The sequence below is a fragment of the Colletotrichum truncatum genome (assembly GCF_014235925.2).
Source record: "Colletotrichum truncatum strain CMES1059 chromosome Unknown Contig_0001, whole genome shotgun sequence".
Lineage (NCBI taxonomy): Eukaryota > Fungi > Ascomycota > Sordariomycetes > Glomerellales > Glomerellaceae > Colletotrichum > Colletotrichum truncatum.
In genome coordinates this window covers 1,215,551-1,233,570 of record NW_027222398.1, presented here as the reverse complement: position 1 = coordinate 1,233,570, position 18,020 = coordinate 1,215,551, and the positions used below count along the sequence as shown (strand labels likewise).

The 18,020-nt window shown below is 52.3% G+C and overlaps 5 protein-coding genes across 5 annotated transcripts; 2 read left to right on the top strand and 3 right to left on the bottom strand.

The window, feature by feature from the left end:
- Positions 1–3,852: 3,852 nt before the first annotated feature.
- CTRU02_200297 (uncharacterized protein) lies at positions 3,853–3,987 on the bottom strand (the record flags this gene model as incomplete). Its single annotated transcript, XM_070203667.1, has 1 exon — positions 3,853–3,987. One exon carries the CDS (start codon positions 3,985–3,987, stop codon positions 3,853–3,855), a length of 135 nt encoding a protein of 44 aa, XP_070062249.1.
- Positions 3,988–3,996: 9 nt separating this feature from the next.
- Positions 3,997–6,029, bottom strand: CTRU02_200296 (ccr4-not transcription subunit 3; the record flags this gene model as incomplete). Its single annotated transcript, XM_036718297.1, has 3 exons — positions 3,997–4,057; positions 4,112–5,721; positions 5,775–6,029. 3 exons carry the CDS (start codon positions 6,027–6,029, stop codon positions 3,997–3,999), a joined length of 1,926 nt encoding a protein of 641 aa, XP_036589297.1.
- Positions 6,030–7,322: 1,293 nt separating this feature from the next.
- CTRU02_200295 (d-tyrosyl-trna deacylase) lies at positions 7,323–7,822 on the top strand (the record flags this gene model as incomplete). Its single annotated transcript, XM_036718296.1, has 2 exons — positions 7,323–7,542; positions 7,590–7,822. Coding segments are annotated over 2 exons (453 nt in total), but the record flags the coding sequence as incomplete, so codon positions are not given.
- Positions 7,823–8,530: 708 nt separating this feature from the next.
- Positions 8,531–9,708, top strand: CTRU02_200293 (peptidyl-prolyl cis-trans isomerase; the record flags this gene model as incomplete). Its single annotated transcript, XM_036718294.1, has 2 exons — positions 8,531–8,888; positions 8,948–9,708. The coding sequence occupies 2 exons, from the start codon at positions 8,531–8,533 to the stop codon at positions 9,706–9,708; spliced, it is 1,119 nt and encodes a 372-aa protein (XP_036589295.1).
- Positions 9,709–10,543: 835 nt separating this feature from the next.
- On the bottom strand, positions 10,544–14,356 carry CTRU02_200294 (GTPase activating protein (bud2 cla2); the record flags this gene model as incomplete). The annotated part of the gene is made up of 1 exon (XM_036718295.1): positions 10,544–14,356. One exon carries the CDS (start codon positions 14,354–14,356, stop codon positions 10,544–10,546), a length of 3,813 nt encoding a protein of 1,270 aa, XP_036589294.1.
- Between the last annotated feature and the right edge of the window lie 3,664 nt (positions 14,357–18,020).

Genomic DNA, 18,020 nt, shown 5'->3' with positions numbered 1-18,020 from the left:
TAATGAACTGTCGACCTGTCTAAACCGTTGTATCCCGGTCTCTGGATAGCAGTTCAGTAAGGGGAGAACGCCCTTGTAAGGTTTGGGAGTACGGGATAGACAAGTTGACAGGAGGATGAACCAGAATAAAGCCCGCCAGGGATCCGAATAGAAATTTGCTGACTTACATATATCAGACGGCGCAACGGGTGCCGTGGGGGTTTGGCTCTAGATAGACGCAAGCGTGATGTGCAAGCAGCCTACCATACAAAAAAAATCCTCAAAAACTGGTTGGTTGGCGCAGGGACGTTTGTGGCCGCCGAGGAGTATATGTATTTGACAAGGAGCGTGAGGGTTCTTATCGATGGTCCAAACAACCGACCCTTTGAATTGGAGAGTATGGACTTTTGGCTTCGTAAGGATTGAATGATTGGAATGTTAAAAGTGATTACAAACAATGGATACACGAGTCGGGGTGGGAAACAGGCGGTTCAAGTATTACCGAGACGAGGCAAAGCCAAGTTCACCGCCATCCGCGACGGATCGAATGCATAGTACGTCAAGCGGCACGGATACACGAGCTCGCAACGGAATGGGGTCATGGTTGCCCACCCAGCGCACATGGCTTCATCTCCGTAAGACGTTCTTAGGGCCCTTGGCTTATGGGGAGCCTCAAAACAGCGCACAAAGCACCCGGCCACCCCTCCCCCCCTTGAGCCCCCGGGCCTTTACCGTGTAGGGTGAAGATGGGATAGAGTTGAACATGCCCAGACGGCGCGAAGCGAGGAGACAACTGCATGTGCTGGGGGGTGCTCCACAAAGATGAAGCTATCAGAGGCAGTCCTCGGTGAGTAGCATACTTCTAGAAAGGGGCTTAGAAGCCGCCAGCCACTCACTCGATGGATTCACGCGCGAAGACATGCATATACTAGCGACTGGCATGTCGAAACATTTGCTACATATCGACATGGTCAGCCCAGACTCGCCGCACTCCCCCCATGACGATGTGCCACCGCCCACCTATCACTAGGCAGGGCTGGCAGGCATTAAGGTGTCGGTAGAGACAGGGAGGGGGCCTCAACGGCCGTTTAGATGGACTCTCGGAAGGGAGAAGGATTGGTAGACTTCCGTCTGGGCAGTCAGCTCTGAGTAACGCTGGTTCGATGCTCATTGGTAAAGATACTATCAACCAAGACATGTCTGGCAGACCCGAAAGATAAACCGGGGCAGGGTAAGGGCTATTACGGAAGTGTTTCTGGCGGTCGGTTTAGACGGCACGAGAGGTCGAAACAGGGTCAAGGACAAGGTCAGTCAACCCGGAGTTGGGGACTGAAGGTACCGTATCCAGTCCAGTCTCCTTTGGGCTTGTTGGAAGTTGGTGTGGTGGTGGTGCATGTAGTCACTTATGGAGCATGATTGTGTAAGGTACCTTAGCTAAGGCAAGGTAAGTGAAGGTTAGTTGATGTATGTGGTCCCTACTACTAGGCAAGGGGTTCTTCGTCTCTTGTGGAAGAGACCAGTAAGAATGACGGTGACAAGAAAAAACAGGGGCGCTATATGTCATGGCGACACTGATGTTTATCGCTCATTGGAACAAGTGACAAGGTAGGGACTGGGGCGGACTTGGCAGGAATGCGATGCGGCTGTCGAGATAGAAGTGAAGATCGGAATCGCGGAGAGGCTTGACTCGAAGGGTATGTCGTTGCCTGGCCCCGCACTGCCACACTAGTGGCCCCGTGAACGCTTGCAGTCCTTGCAGCCCAGGGTCCAACATGCTCAAGTGGAATCAGCCAAGAGACAATGGTACCGCAAATCACAAACCTTTCACTGGCCCATTCGTAATAGGGCAGGTGAGGCCATAGGACGGACATGGCAGCATGAGCATGGTAAGCCTCGCTGCGGATGAAGTACCCCAGGTACCTCGGTTGACGTTTTCATTCAAGGTTCATGTCCAAGACTGACACTGACTGGTTGACCGATGGCTGACTGGGCTGCGCAGTTGCAGTGCAACCACTGATTCTTCCATCGGGGGCCAATCCGCTGGATCCGCCGCAGAGCTGCATATTGCCCACCGGAATAGCCTGAGAGGCCAGAGCAAGTGGGCGACTGAATGTAACGAGGACGAGATTGGTTTTGCTCCGGGCCTTTTCCTCGGCCAGATTGCCCACCCTGACTATTCAAAGCGGTCCGTTCTGAAAAGGAAGTCCCACGGGCGGTGAAGGTGACGGTAACGGCGACGGTAACTATTGGGGTGTGTGTATGCGCGCGCCTGCTGTTTGTGTGTGTGCGTGGTGTCCTCTTGTCTGTCATCTGTCTTTCGGGTTCTTTCGTTTGTTCCTCGCCGACAATGCACTTTGGGTCAGCTGTCTCCGTGGAGATGGAGATGCGTACTTTCCCATTTGCGACATGATGCAAAGACGACCCCCCCCCCCCCCCCCCCCCCGGGAGGCCAGATGGAGGAAAATTAAGGCGGGGCTGCGGCATGGCCAACGGTCGGGCTGGCAGGCAAACGCTATGTGCCGTGCTGCGAGAGCAATCCGTTGTTCGGTGAAGGGCTCTCTCGAAGGGTAGCTGCCGGTTGGTTACTCAAAACCGCGCCAGGGACAATTGCACGAGATCCATCCCCGATGGAGACTTTCTCTTCGGACGAGCCATTTTCTGGAAAAGACAAAGAAGCATTCTGCTGGTAAATTTGGGGCAATTCAAAGGACTTGAGCCAATGGGTTCCAACGTAGGTTGTGATTTAGGCGATGTCATGTGTGGCCAAAATGGAGTCCAGGTTCGGTGATGATCAGAGCGACCAGCCTGGAAAAGGCTCAAAGCTGTCAAGTGTGCCCGGCTGCTGGGTTGGAGCTGAGCCATGGAAGGCAGGTGGCAGGCACACTGGGGTTAGGGTGGGTCTTGGGGACCTTCCAGAAAAATTCCATCGCTTAACACACCTTAATGGTAGGTGCTGACCTGGGTGACCTGCGTATCGTTCCGGGGCCCCACTACCTAGTCTCCCCTGTCCACCAACTCTCGACACACAGCTTCCGCCGCCCTCCTGCCTGCCTGCCTTACCTACCCACCTGTGTAACCTACATAGGTACCTTACCTTATCTAACACTCCCTGGCCTGCCATCCTACCTTACCCGACTTTACCTTAAAGCGTGATAAGTTTAGCTGACGACTATCTTACGTTGCTCTTCCCTGCAGCTACATATGTCGGTGCTCAAACACCAATGCAGCCCGAACCTGTCCACTCATTTCCGTCCCTGCCAACTTCCCACCTGGAGCTCTACGCCCGGCTGATGATATGAGATGGTGGCGGAGCTCTTTATTGCAGACAGCATTTTCTTCGCTCACCCATTTTCGCTTCTCATTGCAACCACTTGCATTCGTCATTCATGCCTCAAAACGGATGAGTGATGGGTCATCTGGGAAGCGCAACCGAGCAATACGGAAGATTTTGACGAGGCTTAGCAGCCACGTAGATCCTAGATGGCATGCTGTCAAGCTCCCATGCATGATGAGCATGATTCTGCAGCTTCCGATGTGCAAATACTACCTTGGCCAATCCCCGGGTTGAATGTTTCTGTCTTTTGTCTCGACAATGCCGCAGAATTTCAATCCAGCTTTCAAATGTGGTCATCACTATGTGTAATCACAACACCATTCATTGATGGGATATCGCTTGCCGATGGACAACTCCAAGCCATGAAACACCCACCATGTTCAAAAGATAGGTATAACAATTTGGCCGTTAGCCTTGGCCATTGCTATATGTGCTCACCTATAGTCACGCGGTGGTGGCAGGACAGTCTCCATGTGAAAAAGTAGTATTCAGGCGGCTTGTCGCCCTTCCTTTCTCAGCCAGTCAATAGTCAGTGTACTTCAACAAAGATGAGCCAGATCAATCCTGGCTGTATGTTTCCGCAAAACGAGGCAAACGCCGTTCCTCCCCCATACCAGAGGTTCGAGGTCCCCATCCCAATCCGAGGCTACGCCTGGTGAAACCGTGTGAACCATGCCGCCTATTCATACATCGTCCTCTAGGAATTTGTACGCAAACTTGAAGTCCGCTTTTCTGCGGTTCATCCTGTGTGTCCTGTTAGTTCATGTTCCGGATGCTAGGTACCCCAGGGTGATTTACCAAGTGCTCTCATAGTCAAAGAACCGGTACGTGCCCTGCTCAAACTCCTCGGTGATGTTCTTTGGCTCCTCATGCCGCTGAAACCAGGTTTGGTACTGCTTATGGAATCTCCAGCTCTGATCTTTCAGCGCTTTAGCAGCCAAATATTGCTGAGGTGTGCCCTGTTTGTAGTAGAAGACGTAGAAGAGCGTATCAGGATCAATGCGAGAGTACAGCCGCGGGTCGTCAAACAACGGAAGCGGCTCCTGAGGGAAGCCAGTCCCTGTTGACGAAAGGCGAAGATCTGGGCGGTAGGTTCGTGGCACGTCCGTGTCCAAGATGTCGGGGCACATAGCCTGACTTGCCTGGAGCATGCGTTGCGTGGCTGCGGAAGTATAAGAGGCTGGCCTCTTGCGAGATGTTTCGAACGACTCGACAAGATCTTGCAGAGACGAAGGAAGGTGGTAAATTGACTCTTCCTCCTCGTCCGAAGCCGACTTCACACCATTGGCTGAGCCATTCGTCTGGGCAGCTGGAAAAGAAATTAGCTCATGAAGTCGCTTACAAGCCTGTGGCACCTCACCCTTGGATGCTTCTGCAGCCTCGGCCGCGGCCTGGTTCTTGGCCGCCCGCTTTTCCGCCTTGGTTGGTGCGGGGGTTGCCTTCGCGCTGGCCGTTGGAGTTTCGCTCACACTTCCTGACGACAACGCGGGTTGTTTGATTTCCGCCTCCTTCGCCGCAACGGGGTGTGCTGGTGCCGTTGCGGGAGAACTTGTTGCGCTCGTCTTGGCGGCAGCGGGAGCAGCAGCAGTGGCTACAGGTTGTGCGCCTGGTGGAGGCGGTAACGGGGATATACCGATCTTGTCTGATGCCGCAGCGGCAGCGGCAGCGGAAGCGTACTTGAGGCCTTCTGCTGGTCTTGCAGGGACGGAAGCCGGCTTCATAACTGGGCCATTCGCGTTGCCATTACTGATCGTTGCTAATGGCGTATGTAAGGTTGCCAGCGCAGGTAATGGGGACTTTGATTGCGCACTAGACCTTCGTCCCGAAGCAGAAACCTCTGCTACTGCCTTTACCTTACCACTGGGTGGTTTGATCTCCGGCTCTGGTGTTGGTTCTTCTGCTTGCGACTGGGCATCTTGCGATGAGCCCTTATCGCCGTCTTGAGGGATGCCGTATACACCCTCCTCCTCATCCAAGTTAAGGTCGTCGTACATTTCGTCATCTTCGACGAAGTCGTTATTCATGCCGTCCGAGACATAATAACGAATCGTTTCTTCAAGATCAGTCACTTGATCTGTATCGACGCCGCCGTTCTCCAAGGACCTTCGAATTAGTTCGAGCTTGCTTTGATGCCATTTATGACGTTCGATGATGCGCTCGATCTCGGCGATGCGTTCCGCCTTTGCAGCTTGGCTCTTGCCCTTCTTCATGGTCGCTTGTATCGATTCGCTCTCCGCCTCAAGGGTCTCGATTTGTTGCTCCAGCTCGTCAACCATGCCGCTGAGGAAATCGCTTGCCTCCGCCTTGGCTTGCTCTTGAGGGTCAAGTTTCGCAGAAGATGCCAACCCTTCCTTGGAGTATGCCTTAGTCTTCATGGCCTTCTCGACCGCTTTAAATTTCTCCATTTGCTATGAGGATGTTAGCAGGACCTCCAGAGGCTGCCGCGGGGTCAAGGACGGACCGTCTCGATTAAGCGGCGGTGGTCCAATAAAGGAGCCTTGTCCTTGATATCGTTGCTTGCCGCCCATGTCTTAATTTGATCACGGAGGCGTTGAAGCTTCTTTATTTCCCGTTTGAGGTTGTCTTCTAGCTTTTCCTTCTGTGAGATATTGTTGGACTGCTCAATCTTCTCGTAGATGGCCTCGAATTCAGCGACGCCTTCCGCCACCTTTTTGAAGCACTTGTCGACTTCTTGTTGCAGTTTCCTTGCCGCCATGATGTCTGGTTGTGCACCGAAGAGATGAAAACGCAAATATCGGTCTGGGGTCTTGATATCGAGGAGTCCGGTGTGTCAGGTCGGGTGTGTGTGTGTGTGGTGAATTGATGATGCTGGTTTTCGGATCGGAGCTGAGGCTCGTGGGATGCGGCCGTCGACAAGTCGATGGGCGCAGGGCGGATGATCGAGTGGAGTTGTTTCCCTCGCGTGACGACTACTGCGCCGTAACTACCGGCGTTCGGTGATTGCGCGATTCAAATTTGCTGGCAACAAACAGATGCGGCTGTTTGATGATTTGAGGCTGCGGAAGAAAGACAGCCAGCTGTAGGCGTGGGAGAAAGCCGTGCGTTAAGGTGGGACATAAAGGTACCTCGCCAGTGGTAGAGGAGAAGTAGAAGACACCGACCGTACTATGCTCAGGCCTGGAAATAGTGATTTTCAAGTCAGATTGGTAAATTAAACTTAGCGAAAGACCTTCATACGTCTTTTTAGGCCTTGAAAGACGCACATAAGCCTTCTTGTCTAGGTCCAAACCACACCAGCTTTATCTAAAGGAAGTCGTACCTGACTAGGTCTGCACTGTGTATGGCGGATGATGACACGGCCTCTTTCAGCCCGGCAGCTCAGCCTGCCTGCCACCAAATCGCGTTCAGGGATGCATAACCCGGCGACTATGCCACACGTACCCTATTAAATTCCCCATGTACTGAGGAATTGGACCCAATAGCTTCAGTAACCAGCCATCCAAAGTCTCAGTCTTGACTTCAATCTACCTGTTTGTTTAATAAATGTGCATGGCAACCTGAAGCAAACAGCATAGAAATTGGCTTTATAGCTCCTGCGCTCTTCATCCCCCCCTACTTGCCCGCTTGAGCATAGGGCACTATCCCCGTCCCCGAAACGTCTGGGTCAGCTAGTCTACTTTTCCTATTGGCTTTTGTTAGTTGATTATTGTCCGTTTTCTGCACGCTTGATTTGTGGTTTCTCAACCTTCAGACGGCATTGGTTGGCGGCTTGCTATTGCTTCAACACTGTCTTTGCCGTATTTGACATTTTTGGACTCGTTTGGTTTTTGGCTGGAGGCGATTACACGTTCTAGTCGAGCAGTCAGTGTCTAAAGAAACGGATCTGCGCCTCTGAAGCCTCCGTCATCCGCAGACCCTCAAACCAGTTCCTCGTTAAACTGCCCACATTTCGTACATGCAGTGATTGCAGCCTGCACAATGAAAGGCAAGGTCCCTTCCGCTGTCTCTTATAATCGCCAGTCGTTGTTGACTCTTATCACCCTTAGCCATCGTTCAGCGCGTTCTGTCCGCCTCTGTGACAGTCGATAAGGAGGTTATCTCCTCTATTGGCAAAGGTGTCCTAGTCCTTGCTGCTGTCGCCCCTGGTGATACCGAAAAGGAAGCCGAGGCCCTGGCGACCAAGGTATTAAAGCTCAAGATGTGGGATGACGAGGCGGGTGGCAGATGGAAGAAAAATGTTCAAGATATTTCTGGGGAAGTACTCTGTGGTATGTACCACGTTGGGCCAACACGAAGCTCTTCTGACCCAACTTAGTCTCCCAGTTCACACTCTTTGCCAAGATAAACAAGAACAAGCCTGACTTCCGCCTCTCGGCGCCAGCTGAAGACGCCAAGAGGCTCTACCACTGCTTCCTGCAGAAGGTTCAAGAAAATTACACTACAGACAAAGTTAAAGATGGAAGATTCCAAGCCATGATGGAGGTTGCTCTCGTCAATGATGGCCCCGTAACTCTCGAGTTGAACACGGACCCTGCCCCGAAGCAATGAAGGGTTGCCTTGACTCTGACTTGCAGGGAAACAATTTCATTGTCCTGTTGTGAGTAGACCTATTGATAAATAGAATATCCCAAGTATAAACCATACTGTATTTTGGGTACATCATCGTGTGTACTTCACTTCGTCTTGCTTGATTGCAAACTTTCACAATGAGGAAAAAGAGGCATTGGCCACAGCTACAGTTACAATCACAATCACCGTGGGGGAAGAAAATTGATGCTCGTGGCTTTGAGTAGGAAACAGCTGATTGGCCGATGTGAATGATGTTGTCTGGTTCGTACTTGCTGTACGGATACCAGGTGTAGAGTCAGTTGGGCGGCACTTTCCCCCGCCGTCGACTGCCCCGCGCCGGACCTGCCAGGAGCTAGAAACTTCTATCGCGACCCCACCTCAGCTGAGCTTAGTGCTGAGGGTTATTATTCTTAACCTTGCCTACCCGCCAACTCATCGCTATTGCATTCCGAAGTGTCATTTGGTTCAACACTACTATTCTCCTTTGACTGCCACTAATTGTACCTTCTTGGAGCTTTTTCACAGCTCAGACTTTACGACAGAAGCCTCCTAGATACCCAGAAATCTTTACAAGGCCCTTACCCCGCACCTGCTCGATCTTCTTGCACCTCAACCTTGATCTGAGATCAAATAGCCAATTCCTTTCCCAGACAGCTCTAGGTCAGCAACAACGCACAAATCACCAAAATGTCTGCCGACGAGACGAAGCCGACGCGTCCTCGCGTCTTCTTCGACATCACGATTGGCGGTAAAGCCGCCGGTCGCATCACCATGGAGCTCTACAGCGACCTTGTTCCCAAGACGGCCGAGAACTTCCGCTGCCTTTGCACGGGAGAGAAGGGTCTGGGCAAGTCAGGCAAGCCCCTTCACTACAAAGGATCTAGCTTCCACCGTGTCATCAAGCAGTTCATGATCCAGGGTGGTGACTTCACCGAGGGCAACGGTACTGGCGGCGAGTCTATCTACGGAGCGAAATTTGAAGACGAGGCCTTTCCTTTGAAACACGAGCGTCCATTCCTACTGTCCATGGCCAACGCTGGCCCCAGTATGTAGTCCATCTCTTACTTTCTTGAGGGAACTGGAAGCTGACCATACATGCTGCAGATACCAACGGCTCCCAGTTCTTTATTACCACCGTTGCGACTCCTCACCTCGATAACAAGCACGTTATTTTTGGCGAGGTTCTCAACGGCAAGTCCGTGGTTCGCCAGATTGAGAACCTTCAGACAGCCTCGGGCGATAAGCCTCTCAAAGACGCAGTCATCGCTGACTGCGGCGAGCTCACGGGCGACGCTGCGCTTGCCGCCGATGTCAAGGCCCCTGACGCCATGGGCGATACTTGGGAGGACTACCCGGAGGACTGTGCCTCCCCACCCGACGCTAAGCAGACGCTCAAGATCGCCACCGATTGCAAGGACTTTGGAAACAAGGCTTTCAAGGCCGGCGATTTCCAGCTCGGTCTCGACAAATACCAAAAGGGTTTGCGCTATCTCAACGAGGAGCCTGATCTTGACAATGAAGATGCTTCAGTCAAAGCGGAGCTTCAGGCTCTTCGGTTCTCACTCAACAACAACTCAGCCCTGTTAAACATCAAGCTTCAGGCCTGGGAGGACGCTGCCAAGTCGGCCACCTATGCCCTTGACATTCCCGGCATTAAGGACGCCGACCGTGCCAAGGCACTTTACCGCCGCGGCTTCGCCAGCGTTCGCCTCAAGGACGATGAGAACGCCATCAAGGATCTTGAGGCTGCCCACCAGCTCGTTCCCGAGGACAAGGTCATTCTCAACGAGCTGAACGCCGTCAAGCAGAAGGCGGCCGCCCGAGCTGCCAAGGAGAAGGCCGCCTACAAGAAATTTTTCCAGTAGATACTCAGCCCCGAGGAAAAGCTCTTGAGTCTGGGCCGCCGAGATAAATGGCGAGATGGCAGGCCGTGGAGCCGACCAAACGACGGCGTGAGTGGGAAGAAGCGATTTTGTTTTCTTGGGCGATTAAAAACCAATAACGTGGAGTATAATTCATGGGAAAATAGTGGCGTACAGAGAGGAACGGTTCGACGGGGAAGAAAAATAGGATTCAGGTAGATACCTCGATAAAGTTCAATATCATTACATTATGCACATGGATTAACATCGTACATTAAATATTAGTAGTTGCACGAGTGTGGTCCTTCTAATCATGATATGTGTGGGTATATTCATCGTGTCCATGATGCGAAGGCTACCTTACATCAAGGAAGCTTGGAAGAAGGGGAAGAAAGAAACCAAACATCAAGAGAGGACCGGACCTCTATCCCACCGACACATGGGAGGCCATTCAATCTGCCCCCATCCAAGCCAGCAGGCTCCTTCGGTAACATTGGAAAAACAAAAACGCCAGGGTGGTTTGACCATGTGAACCCGGCTTGCCTCCCTCCCAGAGTGTGATGCAGCCATGACCGCCGTCCTTAACTCTCCAAGTGCGCGTATCCAGATTTCCTCCACGTCGTAAGAATGCAGAAGAAGAAAAAGACTTTGTTCATCATTGACCTGTGGCCTTTTGTGCTCGTGTTCATATGTAGAAGAAGTAGTTAACAAAGAAGACGGATTGAATAAAATAGGACCTGTAAAGGCCTTGTAGTTGTGTGTGTGTGTGTGTGTGTGTGTGTGTGTGTGTGTGTTTTGCCGAGGACGCCTAAGAAGCGTTGACAGAATAGAACCTTTGTCAATAACCTGTATTCCAGTTTCGCTCAAAATTCTTGCTTCGTGAAATCGTTGGCGATGAGTCGGGTGATTCGCTACGACCAAAAGGCTTCATGATGCCGGAGAGGATGTGACGCGTAGCTCTGCCATTACGCTTGAGCGTTGCCAAGTGCCCTGACGAATGATCCGAATGCCCAGACGACTGCCTCATCGAGCTTGTATCCCGGCCACGACGATGCTCGCGGCTTCGGGATGATGAGCTGTCAACCACAGCATCACTTCCGGCCGATCCAGGAGGCACAAGACTGTCTTGCTCAACCCAGACTGTCGAAGCAGTGGTAGAGTTCGTGGCTGAGTTGTTGTTATGATAAGTCGAGAAGCTCATAGATTCGAGCATTGCCGAGCTGTGTTCTAACGCATCGGTGAATTCGGAAGCGGGAAGCGATGCCGTATCATGCAGAGAGCCATCCATTTTTGAGTAGCATAAGTCTGCACGATCTTGCAATGCAGTACACATTTCGTTAAATATGAGAATGTCGTCTTCGCCGCCAGTGGGCTTGGACATTTCGCCATTACCTATGGGGTTGGCCTCAGTCCACATCTTCACAAGTGCAGCAAAGTTGCGGGCGTGGTCGATCAGGTGAGGCAACGCAGGAAACCCCTCCCGAGCCGTGGGTGATAATCGTCCGAGGATCGCAATCGGTGTCGAGTAAGACGGACCCAAGGCGACTTTGTTACGCTCGACGGGAATGGAGCAGATGGTGTCGATGTAGTCCTTCACAGACTGGCGATTTGAACCCAGAAATTTGTTCATTGGCTCCATCCATTCTTCCTTCTTACCAAATGTCGATAGGTTTCCAAGCGCTTGAAGTGCTTTGGCGACAAGGGTTAGTGTTCGCTGTGCCCGTGGCCTGGGGTGATCCCTCAGCAAGCCAAAGAGTTTGGGGCTGAGGATGGCAGGGCAGATAAATCGGAGAAATAAGAAACCCGACACGCTGGTGTAGGTCACAGTCCGCAGCCAATCGCCGTAGCGATCCTCGGCAACAGCCCGAATGTATTTGAGAATCGACCGCAATTCCGGAGGACACTTAGTCGGCTCCTTGCAAATACACTGCCATACCTCGGTGGTCAGCTGGATGAGGCGATTCCAATGATCCTGAATATTTTCACCCGGCTTGAGTTTGCTGGGGTCGACCTCGCAATTGGGATTCATCTCATTGATCTCAAATATCTTTGCTTGCAGCATTTGCTCCAGATACTCTTTGCCTGAACGCCTCATGTGGAATTCAAGAGCTTGTGTCAGCAAGGTATTACCACGGAAGAGCAGGTTCGCCTCTCCAGCCAGTGACTTGCCCATATCGCGCAGAATCTGTTCTCTGCCAGTATGGGAGTCCAGGGACTCGCTGGATTTCAGTCGACTGCTAAATCTGTACTTCTTCATCTGGTTTTGGGTCCCGCCGATGCCATCAATTTCATCTTCCACCAGGGTTTGTAACCACTCATTAGCATGTCCTGAAACCTGGAAGATATTAAGGAAAATCTCCGAAAGGCGTCGGAGATTTCCAGGAAGTGCGTCGGCAATCTGTGCCGTAAGACCGGTCGGGAAGCTGTGAAGGAGGGTCGATAACGCCTGGTATTCTTTTGAGTGGAGAACCACCAGCTCTTCATGGTGGAGTTTGACAAGCATCGTACCCATAACCTGCTGCCGTTCATCATAAATGTCAAGCCATCTTTCAAGGTCTTTGCCGGGCTCCACGTGGTCAAGAGGGATGTCTACTGAGCCACAGAGAACCTCCATCAGACTACCTGTCTTTGGTAGTCCCAAGGATGCATGCAACTGATGGCTAAAAGTTTCAAGGTTACCATCCACTCTCTTCAGAATGATGGAAAGGAATGGCATGGCCAGCGGAAGGTCCGAGAACTGGTAGTCTTCTCTCCAGAAAGGATTCTTGGTTCCGCTCTTGATGGTGGACCGAGCCCGCACCTCCCCATCCAGGATTACCTCAGTCAGGTAATTGCCAACAAGGGGGTCTGTGTCTCTAGGCTGTCGGTCAACAAAACCGATATCTGGCGAGGAGACTTTGGGTTTCAATTTGGCTTCTGTTACCCTCAGGTTGATCGTCTTCTCAATCCTAAAGACTTCACCTGGGAGGTTGGAATCCAAATCCGTGATTTCCACGGCACCGTCTGCCGATGGTGAGTCTAGTAAAAAAATGTCTGGTAGAGCGAACGCGCGCAGAAGAACGAACCAGACTTCGAACAGGAGTCGGTTTTCTAGCGCAATGTAGACGGGTCGAAAAATTGATAGTTGTGTTGATATGGAAGAATAATGGGGGAAAATGCCGATGCAATATTCTTCATCCAGGACAGATTTGTCAAGCTGTTGAATGGCACACCGGGACAATTGGGAGAGCTCCACCACTGCAATAACAGCATCGCCATCGTTAGTGGTAAGCCTGATTTCACCGTTTTCTTGGAGTAGGCAAGACACCACCCGCCACGAAGTAGTCGGTGATCTTAGGTCCCGAGTGGAGGGTCTTTTGACGATAGCCCTTGGCGAACTTGCCAGCCCCTTGTCCCACAGCCTGACTTGCCCAACTTTGATGAGTGCGTTCGTGGTCTTGGCTGTACCGTTTTCAGAGCCGCGTCTTCTTACTGCCGGCCTTAGTGAATTGTGCGCTGGGCTTCGGTTTCCATTGGATAGCTTCACTTTCGGGGGTCGTAGCTGCTGCCAGCATAGAAGCGCGGCTAGCCAGAGGTCTCGCTCTTCTGCAAGACGTGGATGTATCGTTAGATCAACAGGGGGTTGGGTGCAGCATGATATTTCCAAACATCTTTTCCCTTCGGGCAGTTCAACAGGAGATATACGACACCCCCGCAAGTCGGATACCAAAGGTACGTGGAAAGGGCCAACATTGCCTGAATCAAACATCAACGATCCCTTCTCCTCGTCAACGTATGCAACGCCAGACTGCCATGCCCCCGAAGGCTCGGTTTGAAATTCGATTTCGCCTCTCATCCGGCCGCAAAGATTCTTCATTAATAGAAGGATATTGTTCGCGTTGTCGGTTGGGACAGGAATGGGTAGAGAGTCCACAGAGGGTGTTGTCGTTGGAGGTGAGGTTGGTCGGGAAGAATGACGCTTGATTAATCGTTTGCTAGAAGACTTCTTCTCCCGCAAGCTCGTCGTGGCACCCGCAGGTATTTCAGAATGGCGGGCAGGGACCACTGAGGGAAACCCCATTGATTCAATGGGCGCAGGCGGCGAGCGGGCATCGTCAAAAAGCGGCTGTGACCCGGAAGAAGAGAAAGATCCTAAACGTGGGCGGCCCTCCCTCGAGGTGGCATTTAGGAATTGCTGCCTCAGCGCACCGTCCATAGTGTGTGTCCTCGGGCGAAAGCTGCTAGACTGCCTCAACGGGGGGCTGCTCGAGCTACTGTTATCGTACGAGTTTCCACCGTAGGTATCGTTGAACACCATCCCCTGCCGCCTTTGAAAGTCGCCGGGTATAGATCTGGGAGAAGTTTGAGGAGAGGTTGATGCAAAGCCACGTGCCATATGCAGAGGGGCAGCCGGGTCGAAGACGGAGCTTGTGGACACGGCCGGTGAGACTTCAGGGTGGTGGTATTCCGGTGTTACGGCTCGAATCGTGGGGTTCGACTGGGCGTTGGTGCGGGAGGATGTTCGCAGGTTTGTAATCGAAGCGCGTTCCATACGGCGAGAGGGTGAATCGGCGGACAAAGTCTGGGTGTGGCTCTGGGGCCAGTCTAGGCGCGGCGTACTGTTGTGACCACCGTTATGGTAGGTTCGTCCATCCATGCCTGTCGGTGCCATGCTCATTCCATGGTTTGTCCTCATTTGGTGGGAGCCCGCATCTGAGGTTCAGTGATCCCGTGTGCGCCCAGTGTGATGTTGTCTCTCCCAAATTGTATACAATTCCCACCACGTCTTGTTGCCCCGATTGCTATCCTGCACGCTTCTTGGGTCCTCTAGTGACCAACTGCTGGCCAATTCCAATCTGCTTCCGAAGCTGATGTGTATACCGCCACACAACAATAAGCATAATAGTCGCTGGCTGTTCGCCCAGGAGATTGTGAATGTCGTTTCACGGGCGGAGAGTTGAGAGTGTGAAACCAACGTGAGGGGGATGATGCTCGTCGTTAGGAGGCGAGCTGTGAGAAGATGGCGCGCGACAAGCGAGCTCCAATAATTTCAAGGCTTCAAAATGCGACACGGTGTGGTGGCCAACAGTCATGCCAGCCCAGGGCAAGGCAGAGCGAGCGAACGAGAGACGGGAGTATGGATCAACAGCGGGATTGAAGGTTGAGAGCGGGGAATTCTGATGATTGATCCACAGGTCCAAGGTGGGATGATGCAGGGTTGCAGCGAAGAGCGGCCGTCCAAGTTTTGGGGAGCCAGGACAGTTCGGCTTCGTACGGTGTTCGGGCGGTACTGCCAAAAACAAAGGCGCACAGGCGGTGGAGGATCGGGGTCGAGTAAGGGTAAAGAGAGAAAGAAAAGGTTCTGTGGGAAGGCGGCGGCGGCGGCGGCAGAGAAGAAGGCCGACAACGTGGTAAGGTAGGATGGCCACAAGAGGGTGCAGTGCGACGGCACGGCGACGGCGATGAAAGCGGTGCAGAAGGATGTGGAGGGTCCGAGATGGCTCAGCGGTCGTGGGCGAGAGGAAGCGTGTTAGTAAATCAAGCGACGACTTGGGTGGGTTGAAGTGGTATTAATTGCTTTTTTGTTTCCCACTTCTTTTTTCTTCGTCGCAAATTCTGAGACCCCAGAACGGAGATGGACCTGGGGACCTAAATATTATTGCTGATTAGATGTTCGGCGAGGTGGAATCGATCATCAAGGATGTTGCTGATTATCCTCTGGCTACTGCGTATTATGTTCGGCCAGTGTGCTGCCGCGACATGCATATTAAGGCTGTCTCAAGCTCCAGGGTCGGACAAGCAATCGGACAGGGCCTGTGGAACCACGGAGGATCAGGGCAGGGAAGATGGCGAAGACTGGGGACCGGGCTAGTTGGCAAGCGAGATATCCAATGTCAGTGGAGGGAGGCCTTGGACGATGGACGGGAAAAGCAAGCGAGGTGCATGGGGGCGGAATAGGTTGGTTGTGGACAAGGGACAGAAACAATTGGGAGTGTCAACGAGGGGGGGAAGGAAAGAAAGGACCAGCAAAATCTGGCTGCCACAATAGGAAGAGAGGGGGGGGGGAGGAAGAAGAAGAAAAAAAAAAGGGCGAGTTGGTATTCGGTGCCTCGCGACCCAAAGGTGGGTGGCTGCAGTCGACGTTGGAATGGTGCAAGAAAGACCAAAAGAGCAGAAAGAAGGGACAGGGGAAAGTTGGAAAAGCAAGAACAACAGGGGAAGAGGGGTACACACTTACAGGATGCATCAATGCCGAAAAGACGCCCTGCGATGTTGCCGGAACAATGTCGCTGCCAATAGGAGCTCAACGGCTCTGGTGCAGTGGATGCAGATGGAACGAGGCTATATCGAACCAGTAGAGCGGAGAGCAGAGGCTGGTAAGACACCTCTCCCCATGAACGAAAAGCTGAAGAGACAAATTGTGCAACCTACTGAGGGGCAAGACCTGCTGATTTTCTCCCTTTACCCTCGACACTGGGAATGGGCAAGAACCGAAAGATCAAAGACGAAGTGAATATCGCCAGGAAATCTAGAAGCGGGATGGGACTGTGGAAGGACAGGAGACAGAAACAAAGACGGGAGAGGAAGATGGGACAAAACAGTTTCCCGCCTCCAATGCCTTATGGAGGGGGATGTTTTGGTCGGTGTCTTAGCACCCTCCGCACCTCGCCCCAAGCAGTAAAGCCTCAGGTCCGGAGTAGTAGGCACTTGGCGAAGGCATGGTACAACTTGGGTGTTCGTCTTGGAAAAGAGCCAGCCGTACTCCATATCATTTAAAAAAAAAAAAAAACAATTAGCTAGCTACATACGGAAGGAAGGGGAAGGCAAGGTAAGCAGAATCAAAAGATGGATGCCTCCATTAGCTAAATCGTACCTCGTCGTGCATTTTCACACAGCAGTTCTCTCTCCCATCAGTCAAGCTCATGGGTTTCTCCCTTACAATTCCACTATCTCTTGGTGCCATTGTCCCTCACTTACGGTTACCTTACTCACCTCATTTTACATCGTCCAAGGAACCAAGGCACCTGACCATCTTGCGTTGATTTGCAAGATCCAAGCTCAGGCAGAGCAAGCACTAAATGACCCCCTTCTCTCATCTCTCATCTCTTTAGACGCGAGGCATAGAGGCACGGACAGTGACGGTGAGAAGCGTCAGGTGCGCCCTCAAGCACATAGCAAGCGGGTGGTACTACTGCCCCGGCCTCGCCGCCTGAAGAAAGCCACGGCTGCTTCTTACTGCTGCTGCCGTTGTTGTTTCTGCTTGCTTTTCATTGTGCTTTCTGCGTGCCCTACCTTGCCGGCTTGGCGTCCAGTACAGCGAGTGCCTCTGAACAGTCATCAGACAGGGAGGTTCCTTCCATCATCTGATGGTACTCTCCTCCGCATGAAGACTTTAAATAGCTTGATATCGAACTCGTTGCTCCCCTTATCTAACTACTAGATATGCTATGTGTCGCTGTCGATCTGAGAAAACAAAAAAAAAAACCTTGGTGCTTACAGCAGCGATGGGACGAACTAACCCCGGATTCTTCAGTGTCTCGTGTTTTGCCTGGACTCATGGGCATCTTCATCATCCCAATCCCAACCGGGGTAGGCAGGAACAAGAGAAATCCCTTTGTTCCGCTTGTCCGTCTCAAAAGCAATGCTATACCATCCCATGCCGTCAAGAATGTTAAACCCGCCCTTATGGTTCATCCCACCCCCCCACAGCATTGCGGCATTCATCTAGCCATTCAATGCCATCACCACCCACACACCACGCCCCCTCCTTCCATTCCATCCATGCCTCTTCATCTTTTCCGAACTGTACCGTGCCTGCTCCACCAGTTCCTCCATGAACATCGGGCGGCATCCCGCCTTAGTCCTGTTTCTCCCTGTTTCTCCCCCTCTCCCTCATATCGAATAATAACACAGCTGCTAGCAAAATAGGCTGTGCGAGAAACACTGCCTTTCTTTTCCTCGCCGAATCCATCACTGGTGGACGACACCGCAGCCCATCCACTCCTTTCGCCCTGCAATGGCTCCCTTTTGGTTCGCAGCGCAACACGAATATTCTTCTTACGCGCCACCGAGGGCTCCCCAAAATATCCCAAAGCGCAATCCAAAGAAGTATAGATTCTAGACTAGGACGGAAAAACCCAGCTGGCTGGCTGGCGCCATGCAGCGCACGGTTGCAGCGACCGCGTGCACTGATCCCTTTCATCCGCGCTCATCACATCGTCCGCCCTTCTCTTTCTACTCTCTTGAGTCATCAAAACCAATTCAGAACCAATGTTCGGACGAAGAGGGCGGAAGCTGACCAGTGAGCGCCTTGGTACTTGCGGTCAACTATGTTT